At 44.6% G+C, this 16,768-nt stretch overlaps 1 protein-coding gene across 2 annotated transcripts; it reads right to left on the reverse strand.

The window, feature by feature from the left end:
- Positions 1-1,832: 1,832 nt before the first annotated feature.
- On the reverse strand, positions 1,833-16,628 carry S100PBP (S100P binding protein). Of its 2 annotated transcripts, none has more exons than XM_089478277.1 (5): positions 16,543-16,628; positions 11,327-12,225; positions 9,973-10,070; positions 4,866-4,956; positions 1,833-2,402 (listed from the first exon to the last, which is right to left on the reverse strand). In XM_089478277.1, exons 2-5 carry the CDS (start codon positions 12,106-12,108, stop codon positions 2,270-2,272), a joined length of 1,104 nt encoding a protein of 367 aa, XP_089334403.1. In that variant the 5' UTR covers positions 12,109-12,225; positions 16,543-16,628; the 3' UTR covers positions 1,833-2,269. The 2 variants fall into 2 exon arrangements, with proteins under 2 accessions (XP_089334403.1, XP_089334404.1); XM_089478278.1 differs by having other exon boundaries at positions 2,296-2,402; positions 4,871-4,956.
- Between the last annotated feature and the right edge of the window lie 140 nt (positions 16,629-16,768).

The raw sequence follows: 16,768 nt of genomic DNA on the forward strand, positions 1-16,768 counted from the left end.
TTCTACCCGCTGCTGATGGACTGGAGTCTGTGGAGATATTCCAATCCTGCTATTATTCTTTCCAATTTTCCTCTGTAAGTCCTTTTGTTCAAGGATGTGAGAAGGAAGATTGAAAGCTTCTGCAACCGGTTTTTGTGTACTCACATTCCCAATATCTAATTAAAAAGAATAAATCAGACATCAGGAATGGGAAAATACAATTCCCATTCCCTATTCCCAATGAGAATAGGCTGCGGCAAGTTTTAAAGCATTAATTCACCACTGACATACACAGAGGAGCACAACAGTGCCAAAGGCCAAAAAGCCTTCTTCGCCAGTACTGTGTGTTATTACTGCCAATAATGGCTGGTGGGAACCATAAATAGAGGGAACGCTGGCAGTTAATCGTTGCCTTGGTCTTAACATTTCAAAGGCCACTCCATGCTCCGCTGTGCCACTGCCGTCGCATTTGAAAGACCTCAAGGGACAGAGCGCTTCTCGACACGGAATTAAACTTGCGCCCTCCGGTAGAGTGAGAACGCTTTGGAAATGAGATGCTTGGTGCTCTCTCACTTAGCTGTATGCCCAGGCTTTGGTCTGGAGAGCCGGCCTTTTTCTGGCTTTGCAATCCACACAAAGATCAGAAGAAAAAAAGTTATTTTAACAGCTGTTATAAACTTCTGTTGATTTACAGCAGGAGTAGGAAATCTGATCCAGCTCCTGTCTCACCACCCCAAGACTCCTTTCTGGCTTATTGCTACTGAGCTGTGCCTTTGTATGTAGCATGGAAACGTTCAAACAAGTAAAAACAACATTTGCACATTTGCACGCATAGCCCCCTTGCTTGTCTTGCCATTTCCTAGGTGTTTAAATGACTGGAGGAAGCAGCTTTGGAAATAGATGTAAATGCAAATGTCTTTCAATGCTTTCAAGCCTTCTCCAGCAAGCAAGAAAATAGCCCACCTCCCTTTGCAGATTTTTAGCAAGGCAGGAGGGTTTAAAGGTGGTGTCTAGCCTGGTTTGTGTGGATGCTTGAATTAAGGACAGAAATAGCAGGAGAAACATTTGTTTTTGTTCCTGAGTCAAATTACTTTACCAACAACAACTTTTCCAAGGCTGTTGTGGTCTCTCATATCAGGCAGCAGCAGACATTCCTCCTGAGGGAGGCAGCATTTGCCAGTGGAGACCCCCTGCATGTGTAGAAAGCACGACTTTGTCTTGGTGTGTGTGATGCCACTGCCAGCTTGATATGCAGGAACCTGCTTGTTAATAGAGGAAATGATGCAAAAGAAAATCCTACCCACAAGATGCATTTCACTGGTTCATTTTCAACCCCACAGAACCAATTCAGAAAGGATGCAACATCCCTTGAATGCAGGGATATACAAAGTGTGGCTTGTGGGCTGTATATTGCGCACTGAAGCAACTGTAAACACATAGAAATCAAGCAGCCCTGGTTGCAGCAAATGCAGCTCACATTTTAGAGGGAAAAAATAACATTCTATCCTATGATAATTGACATTTATAAACTGACTGTACTTTTGACTGCTTTTACAGATTTCAGGCAGTTCTAGAAATGCAACTGTGGCCTCTGGTTTCCCACCCCGACTCCTGCTCTGATTCATCCATGGTGGCCCACTGGCTCTGTCAGCATTTCATTCTTTGGCAGCTGAATATGTGAGCTGTCTCCACTTCAAAGCGCTGTGTCCAAAGTGACATGAGATATTTGCCTGTGGTTATTTGAACCCAGACAGCTGTTCCTCCCATTCTGTCATCCCTTACTGGCTTCAACCATCAGTACATGTGTCTGAATGCTCCTTAAAACTTCTAAATATGGGAAGGAAATGCCAGGGAGCTAGACATACAAACCAGCCAGTCACTCACTACAGTGAGGAAGAAGGATGAGCGTATAACAGGATATACTAAAAAGACAAAAGTTTATCACAGTGCAATATATTACAGAACAGTGAAAGCCCAAAGAACTCCCAAAAACAAACATAAGGCAGCGAGGAAGTTCCAGGACAAGTCTTTCTAACAAAAATACAAACACTAAGCCCTAAATCCTAACTTCTAGTGCCAACTAAGACAGACCCACTCACTCAACTGCTGAATGGTAAGCCAATACTTACATATATTTTACTGAATCAATGGGTTTATTCTAATAGCAACTAGCCGTTGGATTTAGGCTTAACCTAGCTTTCATATTAAAAAAATAAAATAAGATCAATAGAATGAATTTTCAAAGTGCAACATAAAAACAATAGCTTCCACTCCAGGGCCAAGGCTTCTTCTAGCTTGGGATTGGGCTGCGCGGGAAGATGTCTGGGACAGACTCAAACCGACGGACATTGCGGCCGTTCCAGTCAACCCACTGGGAAAGGCTAAATGCCTTGGTTGTGCTTTTACTGCGCTGTGCGTAGTTCCTGTGCCAAGAGAGGGGTAGAAGAACAAGAGGTGCAAGGTAAAATGGTGATAATGAAAGAAGTGAAAACAGAAGCAACATCACAGACATCATTCACACAAGCTTCATCTGTTCTTTGAAAGGTTTTCTTCCACGCAGCCTTCTGAATCAGATCCAGTCTGTGGCTGGAATCCTATTAGCAACATATATGCAAATATCTCAACAGGGTTGTGGTTGTTATGTGCCTTCAAGGTGACTCTGACTTGTCACGACTATCTTAGGGGGTCTTCTTGGCAAGGATATTCAGAAGAGGCTGGTTATGCCTTCCTCTGAGACTGAGAAAATGTGACTGGTCCAAGGTCACCCAGTGCATTTCCAGGGCTGAGTGAAGACTTGAATCCTTGTCTCCCAGATTGCTAAACCAGCACTAAATCACTACATCCCACTAGCTTAACCCAAGGTTACCTGAGCATATTTTCGTCTTCTGGATACAGGAGAAGAGACTACTTGGTATTGCCTTGTGCCCCACTCAAAATCTCCCTCACTAGCAGCTGTCAACTATCCTACCCTCCCAGTGAGATACCATTGCTATGGTCATTTAATGCCTGGGTAAAGTAGAGAGCCAGCATGATGTAGGAGTTTGAACCATGGCCTATGACTCTGGAGATTGTAAGGAGAAGGTTTCTGCTGTGAAGGTCTTAAAGGTCTCTGGAGGCTTCTTCATGCATGGCAATCACATCCTGATTTTATAAAGCTCTTTGAGAAAACACACAAGTGCTACCCACTGCCCCCTCTCCCACCCTCCCCAGTTATCCAACCTTTTCTTTGTGTGTGTCAAAGAACAGAGCTGCCCTGTCATGAGAACAATCAGCTTGGCCCCTTGAGGCAAACTCCATGCTATACATACCAATATAGTGGCAATGCTAGAAAGCCTCTGCTTTCCTCCCTCTCTCCCTCTACTAAAACACCGAAGATTAAAAGATTGGCTTTAGGGTGCCAAGTAGATGCATGAAGGCATTCTTCAAAGGACTACAGGAAATAGGCAATGACTGTATAGCTTTCAGGGGATAAAAGCATTCTTTCCATTCAGCTGGAGAATTCTGAGGCTGGATTCTTCCCCTCCCCAAATTATACTTTGATTAGACAACCTTTCTTTCTCCTGCTTAAGGGAGCACTTCAGAAATAAAAGCTTCACAAAGGAGTTAGTAGGAATCATGGAACATTAGTGCTGTTGCAGATTCCTACTGCTGTGAATTTTACACTCCACTGTCATTTGAACATAGAGTTTACATCCTGTCCCTGCTGCACAGTGGAGGCTTGCAGCTCCAAAGCCAAGGATGAATCCTCTCCAACTATCTGTCCAACCTTTAAAGGCACTGTCATCAAAATAGTCTGTTTCAGACAGCTCCATTCAAGTCCAGCCCAAAACTAAAGGTGGATTCACTGATCCAGTAATAACGCAGCTATCTGTCCATGCACTGCTACTACATTTATACATCTAAGAATCATCCTTGAGAGTAGCTAATGAGATAAGGGTTGCCTGATTTTTCAGATAGGAGAGCCTTCTCTCTTGCCTGGCCAACTCAAGACTGAACAGTAAACATGAGGCAAGTCTATATAAAACTGACCTCAAGTCTTCTGAAAGAAGGACTTACCACAAGATTAAGAGATCGCATGGGAGTCTGGACTCTTGTGAGACTTGAGGGGAGTGTTATACAGGCCTGCTTCTCATGCTATTCTTTCAGTTGCGTACAGAGCTGGGAGCAGGAAGAGTGGGCACCAGCTGCATTCACAACAGATGGACCTCTGTCTGAGACCATTTTGTTGTGTGCCAACTGTTCCTGAATCTGTATATTGTAAGCATAGCTGGCAATCACTCTTGGGTCAGCTGGACTCACAAGAAACCAAATCCAGAGCATTTGGTACAACAGCCAAATGGTCTCTGATGGGAATGTGCCTGCTGCAAGCATAGCTGGTGCACACGCTTCCTCCTCTCAGTTTTGGGGCCTAGATGACATGTAGCGAATGGCATGTGAAACAATTTGGGGATGTTTTGCCTAGCTGGCTAGAGAGGAGAAAGAACGGTGGCACCACATCCGCCTTACCCAAGCAAATAGTCTCCCTGAATTTGAGACATAAGACCATTTGCTTGGGGTGGAGGTCCTGTTAGGACATAGCTGGCCGCCACTCTTTCCAGGTCAAGGATTACAGCAGTTGGAATCCTGATGCAGGATCAGACCTCATGCCCACAAATAAGGGATGCCCCACAGAAACTAGGATGCCTGAAAACTCAAGGCACAATAAAATCTGATTCACGAGAATTTACATTATAATAAATGTATCAGCCTTCACTATGCTATAGAATGCTCTGTTATTTTTAAGATTTTTCAAAAAGGCTCATTTCAAGAAAGGGCATCTGTTTTCTAAGGAAGAAAAGCTCGCCAGTGAGGTTCAGCCCAGACTTAAATGAAGGGTGACACAATACCTTACAGTCAGGTCTGTCGTGTGCTGAGAACTGTATCCTTGATATTCAGAAGCGACCTTTTGCATCAGCGCAAGCATCTCATTGACTTCACCTGGAAATTGGGAGAGCAAGGAATTAACCAAGAGGATTGTTACTATTCACACATACGCACCTGCTCATTCATAGGCATAAGTGTTTATTTATTGGCAATTCACTCCTTGTATCTAATGAAGTAGACTTAAGTCTATGAAAGCTTACGCTACCAACTTGTTTTTCTCAGTCTCAAAGGTGCTACAAGATCCCTTTGCATACTGATATTCCAGACCAACATGGCTATGTCTTTGAATTCAAACAAGTATGTTTCTGTCAGGTAAGCTAAAGGCAGAGACAACCTCCTCCATCTTCTCCCATCTACAAGCCCTATTTGCTAGTCCAGCTATTTTATGCATCAGTTGCATGCTAGGCAGTATGTTAGTGAGCCAGCTTTGGTGCCAGCAGGTTCTCATTTCATCTGTCATTACTGGAACTGACAAAGACACTGTGGAAGCCCAAATGCAGTTTCCTCCAAAATGCTGAAGCATCCTTTCTTAGAATGGAGTTTTCACCCAGGGATGAGTCATATCAACCCAGCAACAAATAAGGGCCATTCAAGAAGGGTTTTCGTTTAAATGTGTGTAAACTCGGGTGACAGGAGATAAGAGACAGACAGACAGAAAGCTTCTCCAGGTACAGCTATCATTGCAGAAAAATTAGAACTGGGAGATGACAAGTCAAGGAGAGGAGAATACTTGACAAAGACACACAAGAACTGAGCAAGGACAATACAAAGAACAAGGGTGAGAATCATGCTGCTGGACTGCAAGACCCAACAGCCTTAGGCCTATGGTGAATACTGCTTATGGCTTTCCAGTTCCCAAAACCCAGAAGGCCACACTTGAAGAAAAGGCAGGACTACAACTGGCGGTTTCCAGACTGGAGGAACTTTCTGGTCTTAGATTTAAAAATATGGCAATCAGAGGAAACACAGATCTGTTTCTCCCTCTACCCAGCTAGGCATGAATGTGCCCCATCTGGAGCAGAAGGCTAACACTATTCCATGAAGTAATGGGCTCTCCAGGGCTGCTAGCAATATATATATATATATATATATATATATATATATATATATGGTATCCATTACTGCCAATCTGATTTTTGTAGTTAGCTCAGTGCCACTCATTTGGAAGTGAGGGTTCAGGCAGCACAGGCAATTTAGAAGAGGTAATTCCATCTCCTGTACCATTAGGGTGGCTGACTCAGAAGAGTATTTCAAATTCAAATATTGTCATGAAAGGTACCTGGGCAGCGTGACTACAGAATCACCATTGGAAATGCCTAATTATGCTGCTAATGGTCCGTGAAAGCCCATGAAAGCTTACTTCCTAAACAGAGACTTGGTAGGGAGAAGCAGAAAGCAAGAAATCCTTCTCTAAACTTAAAGTCCTCTCTGTTCATCAGTGCCAAGAATCTCACTAATGACTATGTTGATGCCTGGAAGCAGCAAAACAGTGGCAGGTTCTCTGGTGCTGTTTGCAAAGAGACATCACTGGCAGTGGGATTCCAGCATGTCATTGCACACAGAAATGCTCAAAGAGTGTTTTATATTCAGCGGCATTTAAAGAGCCGTGTAACACATTCAATACATGAAATGAACAGACCCCTACAGTGCATCTATTTCTTTTTTTATAAAATGCCCAGACTTAACAGGAAGGTAGGGGGGGGTCAATGCCACACACTCTTGCCCCTCAGGAGGACCCAGACAACCTATGCTCACACTGACATGCAAACCTCCACACAACCCAAGTATTGTGGCAAGCCAAGAAGCAAAACAATGCCATCTCTGGCCCTTATTTATGCTATGGGCAGTGAATCTGTGGCCCTCCAAATGCTGTTGGACTGCAACTCCCAGCAGCCTGCCATGGTAAATGGCAAAGGATGCTGGGAGCTGTAGTCCAACACCTATAAGGCCGCATGATTCCCAACCCTAATTTCAGTCACAAATTATCCCCTGCACTGTATTTTGGTGCCACATATTCACAAAAGTCAGTACTGTACTACCACAAACTATATAAACAGAGAGATAAGCAAATCAGAAAATGATACAATACATTTGCAGAAAAACAACAGCCTAAATTCTCTTTTAGTCATGATTTGGATACTGGATTTATCCACATGCTGAGTAACCATTGACTGAATGGGTCTACTCTAGTTGGGACTATTGACCAGGATGCCAGCCAGTATCTTTAACTCCTTGGCTCAAAAAATTCCTGAGATGCATTATCTGTCACACTTGCATCCCTAAGTATTGCTGCAGGCAGGCAGGCAGGCACCCATTTTGCAGACTTGGAAGTACTTAGGCTTGAATATCAAAATAGCTATAGCTTTCAAATCTGGAAAACAGATAGAATGACTGATTTAAGGTCCCTTCCACTGATGCCCACTCAAGATTACACAGGCCACAGGCTCCTGCAAATGATCTGAAGGAGTATGTGACGAAAAGCTCCTTTCTGCTGGAATCAAAGATCTCTCAGACAACCAGATCGAAGCTATTTCAGCAGATGCCTTCATAAGCAGATCTCCTGCATGTTATCCCCAGAGAAGAAAGAGTGCCTGTGAATCAGACTCCTCCGTGGCAACCTCACCGGAAGTGCCAAGTCTAGCACAGGCGGCTGGGGTTTCCTCTGGAGTGATAAGTGGGATTTTCACTCCATCTACAACCACAAGGTGTCAAGCAGGAGTACATTTGCAATTCGTTTAAGATACATATTCTATATTTACATACATGCAAGTAATGGCATTATGATCTCCCCCATTCATGGTGTTCCAGTTCGAGCATCTGTTTTCCACCGCAAAATCATCTTAGCCACCCCAAGAATTTCATATTGGGTGAAGCATGTCTCCAAGGGCCTTTTCACACTGAGCAATTATAATGCTACAATCCCACTTTAACTGCCATGGTTCTGTCTGACATGTGCAGTTTAGGGGGAGGTGGTTCAGAATCCACAGCTGTAAACTATAAAACCCAGGATTCCACAGGAGGCAGCCATGGCCATAAAAGTGGAGTCAGAGTGCTCTAATGGTGTAGCATGAAAGGGCCCTAAGCAAGAGTGGCTCAAGTTTGTTGTTGTTGTTGTGTGCTTTCAAGTCATTTCCAACTGATGGTGACTCTAAGGTGAACCTATAGCAGGATTTTCTTGGCAGAATTTGTTCAGAGGCGGTTTACCATTGCCTTCCCTTGAGGTCACCAGTGGGCTCCATAGCCACAAGTGGCTTGAGCCAAAAAAATCACTGAGCTCTGCACATGGTCTTGCACAGGATCAGACCGCTGGCCCACTCTGGGATGATGCTCTCTGCCTGCCAGCAGATCCTCACGCTTTCAGGCAGAGAGCTTTTCCTTTATGCGCTACCTTTGCTTTAGACCCTTCCACCAGGCAATGCCAGCGACTGAAACTAGGACGTTTTGTGCACACACACACACACAGCAGGCGCTCTCACCACACGTTCTCCCTGAGCCATCCAAGCAAGGAGTCGTCCAATCAGCCTTTAAAATCCATTTCAGCCCAAACACCTTCTCCTTCCCGAGTGCCTGCCTCTGAGCAAATCCCATGTTTGTAAAAAAAATGCAAATGTGTATTCAATATTTCACAAAGGGTTGTTCCGAGGATGATCAGGGACTACTCAGGAGAACACAAAATCAGTGTATAACTCAGGCAAGTTGAAAACAAGCAAGCCCTTTTTGAGGAGCTGGTTGCTTGGGTGACCTGTCTTAGCCAAGGGGTCCCCCTCCGTCACCCATCACCCCTCAACTACCATCTCTATGCCTAAAGCCATTTAAGATAAAAGCCTGTTAGTGCTAATAAGGAAACAGCTTGCGCTCATTACAGGAAGCATTCATGAGCAACTCCCAAAGGAAATGCCAGGCATCCGAATGTACACCTCGCATATTAATTGGGAAGACACAATAGAGAAAGTGAAGGCAAGAAAAGTAGGACCCTAATTACTCTCCCTCTTGTCCACATTACTGATCCTCAATGCAAATGCTGGAAGCAGTCCAGCATCTGGGGCTCTCTTAGTATTTCACACATGAAAAGATCACAGACTTTGGGTGTGGAATTATATTATGGACTTTCCCAAAAAAAGCCCTGCTGTTTGCCCTGGAAGGCACCAGAGAAAGGACTCTCACTGGAAACCTGAAAGGTTTCCTGTTCAAATTTTAGGATCTCATCAACTCCCTTGATGCAACTAACCCTGTGCCAAAAGCAAAGAGCTGGCAGAAAAGTGTCCCAGGGTGAACTAGCTGTCCTCAGTACACTCTGGCAAAAAGAAGACAATTGCTTCCAAGGAACCAGGGAAGTCTGAGCAGCTAGGTTTGGCTAGGAAAATCCAGGCTCAATGTCTTGTTCAGTGCACAAACCATTCTGGTAAGCCTGGAGAGTGTCTTCATTGTGTCTTTGTCCCTGAGTCTAAGTCAAGGTGGGCAACTACATGGAGGACAAAGTCCATTCTTCGCCCTCATGGTTCTTCCCAGAGTGCCCCTTTGTTACATCTGCAGTGACCTGGAAGTAATGAGTCATCTCTTCATGTTGACTATAAGGAGGATTTGGAGATCTTTAAGGAAGGACAGACAAGACTAACTGCTCAGTTTTCTGAAATAAAGGGTTTGTGCATCTTGGGGGCCATGAGTAGCTCACAAGCTGCATTTTCCCCACCTCTGCTTTCAGTGAACCTGTCTTATAGGATTATTTTTCAAGGCTGAAATGTGATGATCTGCTTGATTCCATCCTGAGGCAACTGAACCAAGGGAGCAGCAAATACAATGAAGGAAAAGTCTGTATTCTGTCAGAGTGAGATAAATTTCCTCCTGACCCCATTATGCTGATTAACTGCAAAACTAAGGTACAAAAAAGTTGCACAAAATAGCACAACACTAATACACCCCCACCCTTACATACACATATGTGTAACACAAAGAATGGAAGACCCTCTTTCTGGAAGCGATCATGCTCTGACTGCAACCCCTTCCAAGGGCATTAAAGAAGAACCCTGGAGTTTACTTATCTCACGATCCCACTGTTACTGTCAAACTCACCTATGACAGGCTTCCCACAAGCATGGTTAAGCACAGCGTTGATATATTTTTCTTTGCTTGACTCGAGGTCTGTCTCGTGGATGCATATGCGTCTAGGCCTTACAGGGATGAAGGAAAAGAAAAAAGACATGACAAATGGTCAACATCTTACAAATCATTGGACAAAGATAACATGTTAATGGCAACACTGTTGTTATTTGCCATTAAATTGACTTCAACTAATGGCAACCCTATGAACGAGAAACCTCCAAGACAGCCCTGCTCAGGTTTGTTAAAGCCAGGGCAGCCATGTCTTCCTTGACTAAGTCGATCCATCTATAATGCAGTCTCTCTCTTTTCCTACTTCCTTCCATTTTACCAAGTATTATAGTATTTTCCAATGAGTTACGTTGTCTCAAGATAGAGCCAAAGTATGACAGTCTAGGTTTAGTTAACATGGCTTCTACTGAGAGTTTAGGCCTGATTTGCTCTTGGACTTTTCAGAATCTTAGATTTGCAATTTTGAGGGAAGTCAGATTTCTAGCTCTCATGACTTCAAAGAGAAGGCTCAGCAACAAACAAAACCCCCGGGAAATCTTGTACAACATCTTCCTGTGGTGATATTTCTGTGAGGCTTCAGGAGAAATAGGAACTGGAGGTCTATTCAAAAGAAGGAAAGTGCATTTAGAATATAAACAGTCCACAAAATTGGTTTGTTTGGTTGTTTCTAAACCATACAGGAGGGGGGGAAAAGGATCCTGTCAATTTGGGCATGGAATCTACACATTAGAAAGACTATTCAGATATACATCTGACAAATGGATTTCTCGAATGATGAAAAACCCTGAGGAGAAGACTCCTATACAGGCAGAATCTTTGCAGTTTGGGACTTAGTCAATGCCAATAAAATGTGCATGGGGGCTGGGGGTTGGTTTGAAAAGAAAATAGTGTTTCCTGTCCAGAAAACAGGTTGTTTTCTGTGCAAAAAAATTAATAATAGTAATAAATCACATGCTTTTTTTTTTGCACAGGACAATTCCCATGCTGTGAATAGTCTTCAAGAACTGTGCATTTTCAATTACTTTCTTGCAGTGAGGATTAAAATGGTTAAATTATTCATCCATGCCCATAAGAAGAAAATTTACAGAGAAATACATCCCTACGACTGTTAAACTGGGCATCTGCTACCACCCAGTGGAAGTCAAAGGGATACCGGATGAAATTCAGTACTATAATACATGTCTGTACAAGACAGCAAATCCCTACTCTGCAGAGTATTCCAAGCAATCCAGAGCAGCATGCCACATGCACACAGCAGGAGAAAATAGGGCATATCACATCAAGCAGCACATTACGTGAAAGAAGGGGTACTGACCTCTTTGGCTCTCTGGTGTGTGAATCTTGCACATGATTTTCTCTTTTGTCCCTAACAGAGCTTGTATTCTCCCCTCCTGGCCCTTTTTTAACTGTGGAAGCCTGTCCAACTGAGGGCCCTTCGCCTCCTGCATTGGTCTCTCTCACTGCCTGAGCAGATCCCTTTTCTGTGACCCCAAGCACATCATTCCCTTTCTCCAGATTCACAGTAGCAGCTTCTGGAGGCGAAGGACCCTTGGAACCCAAATCAAATCCAGCTTGATTTTGGGAGCCCTTGCTCAGGCCATTCACACTCTCTGGGCACCCAGAGGTTTTCTTGCAGGCTGAAGATCCAACTGGATGAAGAGGCTCCACATGCGTGCCCTTCTCCCCCTCCTTGAATGCCCTAAGAGTCTGTGCACGATTATCCTTGTGGGTGTTGAGCCCAACTGTTCTAGCACATGAGGAAGTCTCTGAATCATCATCAAATATGAGATTGTACTCCTCCTCAAGAGAGAGGCCTGTAGGAGAGTCTAGCTTTTCCCCAGAAGAAGGCTCCAGATAGGAATCGTCCACATCACTGTCATCGCAGTAACCCCCGGGAGATGAGAAGTGGGGCAGAGAAGGTGCCAGCCCATTGTTTGGGGAGGAAAGACGAGGAGAGGAAGAGCACCATCTCTTGCTGCCTGGTTGGTCCTCCTCTTCAAACTCTTCAGAGGGCCTCTTGCCCCTAGAAGCTAGATCGTTGGGAAAAGTTACTTTCAGACAATGGTTCATGCAGGGTTGGGAAGCACTACTGGCCATGATGGTACTTTTCTGGCTTCAGACTTTCAAAAATTAAGACTCTGTGCTACAACCAGCAACATATGAGATGTCCTAGAATCCAAACCTTCCTTCAGTCAAAGAGGATGCCAGCAATACCTGTAAAAAAGAAAAGCAAAGGTAGCAGCTCTCTCTGTGCAAATGTAAGACATACTTTGAGGAATTTTATTCAGAAGGCAAGAAAATAGATCCAGCTGGGAAAAAGAAAAGAGCCAGACTGATACAGTTGTTTGAGTGTTGGACTAGGACACTGGGATACCAGTTTCAAATCCCCGTTCGGCCACTGAAACCCACTGGGTATCCTTGGGCAAGTCACATCCTCTCCGTCTCATAGGAAGGCACAAGCAAACCCCCTCTAAATAAATTCTGCCAAGAAAACCCCATGAAAGTTTTGCCTTAGGGCCACCAAGAGTCAGAAATGACCTGAAGGCACACAACAAGGAAAAAGGAGATGGATAATGGCCAGTTCACCCTTTGTGATGTCTGTACTTCTAACTGAAGAAAGAGCCAGCGTTCTTAAGTGTGGAGGACTTTAGCAGTGCTAGGTTTTTATTTGCATATACCAGACATATACAATAACCACCAAGACAGGAAGCCTGTTAAGTAACCAGCTTTAGAAACTATTTCTGAGAGGCAGAGTATCTCCTACCATAGCCTAGCGCACATAAGTAATGTGAAAAGGAGACAATGGGGACAGGTTAGGATCATGATATAATATAGTGTATGCTGTCTTATCTATATATAGTACAGTGGGTCCTCCACATTGGCTGGGGTTAGGGGCACAGGACCCCTGAGAAAACACCTCTTTAGGTCCTCCACTGCACCTCTATGGCCAGCATTTTCCAGAAGTTGATCACAGAATAATGCTGGAGGACCTACACATATCGACAGAAGTGTTTTCTCTAGTAGTTCCTCCAGTGCAAAGCCATGCTCAACCTCTGGCAGAGTTGCACTCAAGGGTCTAGAGTAGTGGTTCCCAACCTTCCTAACGCCACGACCCTTTAATACAGCTCCTCATGTTGTGGTGACCCAAACCCATGAAATTATTTCCGTTGCTACTTCATAACTGCAATTAAATAGGTGTTTTCCAATGATCTTAGGGGACCCCCATGAAAGGGTCATTCGACCCCCCAAAGCAGTCCCGACCCACAGGTTGGGAACCACTGGTCTAGAGCAATGGTTCCCAAATTTTGTTTCTCCAGGTGTTTTGGACTTCAACTCTCAGACACCCTCTGAAGCATTACCCAACAGTGAGCTGAAATCCAAAGCATTTGGAGGACCAAAGTTTGAGAATCACTGGCCTAGAGATTCCTAGAGGGAACATATTAATCAAATCTGCAAATGTCAAAAACTGCAGATGTTGAAGGACGGCAGCACATGCTACTATACGCAACACCAGTGTTGCACAGTGCAGCATACAATATGCTGTACAAAGGGAGATAAATACCTCTCTGCCTACTTTCAAGAGCGGAGTTGGCTCCCACCGTAAACAGCAAGTGCCCTGAATATGCATAGACCTTGACAAAATCAGGGATGGAAACAAAGGCCCCATACAGACAGGCCAAAATAAAGCTGCTTTGGGCCACTTTGGAGGTACGTATGCTATTGAAATGATGCATGCATCCTAAGCGTCCAGAAGCCATGCCAAAGCCACAATCTGGTCCTAAGGGCTGGAGCACAGCTTTGGTGCAACTTCCAGATTCTTAGGACGCATGCATCATGTAAACAGCATACCTCCAAAGAGACCCAAAGCAGCTTTATTTTGGCCCATCTGTATAGGGCCAAAGAAAACCAATAACAGACTTAACCCCAAACACTTTCCTCTCACTTCACTTACTTTGTCAAACATCTTTACCTGGCACCCAGAGAAGGTTAAGGACCTTACAGAACTACAACTTCCATCCCATGTATGTATATTTCAGGCAAGAGAAGGGGAGGAATAAACAATTAACATAAAACAAACAAAAACAGGTGTGAGGAAGAAAGCCTCCCTACTCCTCAATCCTAGAAAAAGTGGGACGCACTAAAACAAATGATACTACTTGCCCATAGGGACACCATACTGGCCCATATGGAAACATTGGACGACGCTTGCCCATGGAGAATCATTGGGGAATACTGGCCCAAAGGGGTACATTGGGGAATACTTGCATATAGAGATACATGGGGGAATACTTGCCCATAGGGAAACACTGGAGGCCACTTGCCTATAGGGATACACTGGGGAATACTTGCCCATAGAGAATCATTGGGGAATACTTGTCCATAGAGAATCATTGGGGAATACTTGCCCATAGGGAATCATTGGGGAATACTTGCCCATAGGGAATCATTGGGGAATACTTGCCCATAGAGAATCATTGGGGAATACTTGCCCATAGAGAATCATTGGGGAATACTTGCCCATAGAGAATCATTGGGGAATACTTGCCCATAGAGAATCATTGGGGAATACTTGCCCATAGAAGAATCATTGGGGAATACTTGCCCATAGGGAATCATTGGGGAATACTTGCCCATAGGGAATCATTGGGGAATACTTGCCCATAGAGAATCATTGGGGAATACTTGCCCATAGAGAATCATTGGGGAATACTTGCCCATAGGGAATCATTGGGGAATACTTGCCCATAGGGAATCATTGGGGAATACTTGCCCATAGAGAATCATTGGGGAATACTTGCCCATAGAGAATCATTGGGGAATACTTGCCCATAGAGAATCATTGGGGAATACTTGCCCATAGAGAATCATTGGGGAATACTTGCCCATAGAAGAATCATTGGGGAATACTTGCCCATAGGGAATCATTGGGGAATACTTGCCCATAGAAGAATCATTGGGGAATACTGGCCCATAGGGAATCATTGGGGAATACTTGCCCATAGAAGAATCATTGGGGAATACTTGCCCATAGGGAATCATTGGGGAATACTTGCCCATAGGAAATTATTGGGGAATACTTGCCCATAGAAGAATCATTGGGGAATACTTGCCCATAGAGAATCATTGGGGAATACTTGCCCATAGAAGAATCATTGGGGAATACTTGCCCATAGGGAATCATTGGGGAATACTTGCCCATAGAGAATCATTGGGGAATACTTGCCCATAGAGAATCATTGGGGAATACTTGCCCATAGAAGAATCATTGGGGAATACTTGCCCATAGGGAATCATTGGGGAATACTTGCCCATAGAAGAATCATTGGGGAATACTGGCCCATAGGGAATCATTGGGGAATACTTGCCCATAGAAGAATCATTGGGGAATACTTGCCCATAGGGAATCATTGGGGAATACTTGCCCATAGGGAATCATTGGGGAATACTTGCCCATAGGAAATTATTGGGGAATACTTGCCCATAGAAGAATCATTGGGGAATACTTGCCCATAGGGAATCATTGGGGAATACTTGCCCATAGAAGAATCATTGGGGAATACTTGCCCATAGAAGAATCATTGGGGAATACTTGCCCATAGAAGAATCATTGGGGAATACTTGCCCATAGAAGAATCATTGGGGAATACTTTCCCATAGAGAATAACAGAATACCTGCCAAGAGAGATACATTGGGGAATACTTGCCTATAGGGAAACAATGGAGGCCACTCACCTATAGGGATACACTGGGGAATACTTGCCCATAGAAGAATCATTGGGGAATACTTGCCCATAGAGAATCATTGGGGAATACTTGCCCATAGGGAATCATTGGGGAATACTTGCCTATAGGGATACATTGGGGAATCACTTGCCCATAGAGAATAACAGAATACCTGCCTATAGGGATAAATGGGGGAATACTTGCCCAAAGGGACTCATTGGAGAAGACTTGCCTATAAGAAAACATTGGAGAATGCTTGCCCATAGGGTATCATTGGGGGATATTTGTCCATAGGGTATCATTGGGGGATATTTGTCCATAGGGTATCATTGGGGGATATTTGTCCATAGGGTATCATTGGGGGATATTTGTCCATAGGGTATCATTGGGGGATATTTGTCCATAGGGTATCATTGGGGAATGCATGGCCATAGAGAAGCATGGTAAATATCTCCAATGCTTCCCTATGGGCAAGTATTCCCCTATGATTCCCTATGGGCAAACATTCTCCAATGACTCTCCATGGGCAAGTATGGTTTCTCTGTGGGCGCCTACCATCATTTGTTTGAGTGAGTCCTGAAAAAGTTACTTTTTTTGGCCTACAACTCCCATAAGCCCCAGCCAGAGGGGAATGTGGGACCCTTGGAGCCATTAAAAGTAACTTTCCTCCCCTCTGCTCCTCTCCAGGAGTGGCCTAAGGGCCCCCTGGACCCCCCCTCTCTCCCCTGAGGGGCTCCAGACGGAGACCCCAGCCCCACATTCCTTCAGCCATCTCCTCCTCCTCTTCCTGGAGAGCACGATACTCACCCGCCGCCATTTTGTTTCAAAGACACGCTCCGAGGCGCGGAGGCAGCGAGAGAAACCTATTGACCACGCCCCCTCGCGTAGCTCCGCCTTCTCAACGTTGGCCGGGTGCTCGACCTATCAGGGCGCGAAGAAGGGAAAGACGCGCCTCCGAAGCCACTCCCCCTGACGTAGCTCCTCCTTCTCCGCCAATCAGAGGAGGAGAATGAAGTTTCGCCACGCCTGCGAG

The sequence above is a fragment of the Sceloporus occidentalis genome, unplaced genomic scaffold (assembly GCF_023333645.1).
Source record: "Sceloporus occidentalis isolate IW3139 unplaced genomic scaffold, rSceOcc1.0.p SCAF_13, whole genome shotgun sequence".
Lineage (NCBI taxonomy): Eukaryota > Metazoa > Chordata > Lepidosauria > Squamata > Phrynosomatidae > Sceloporus > Sceloporus occidentalis.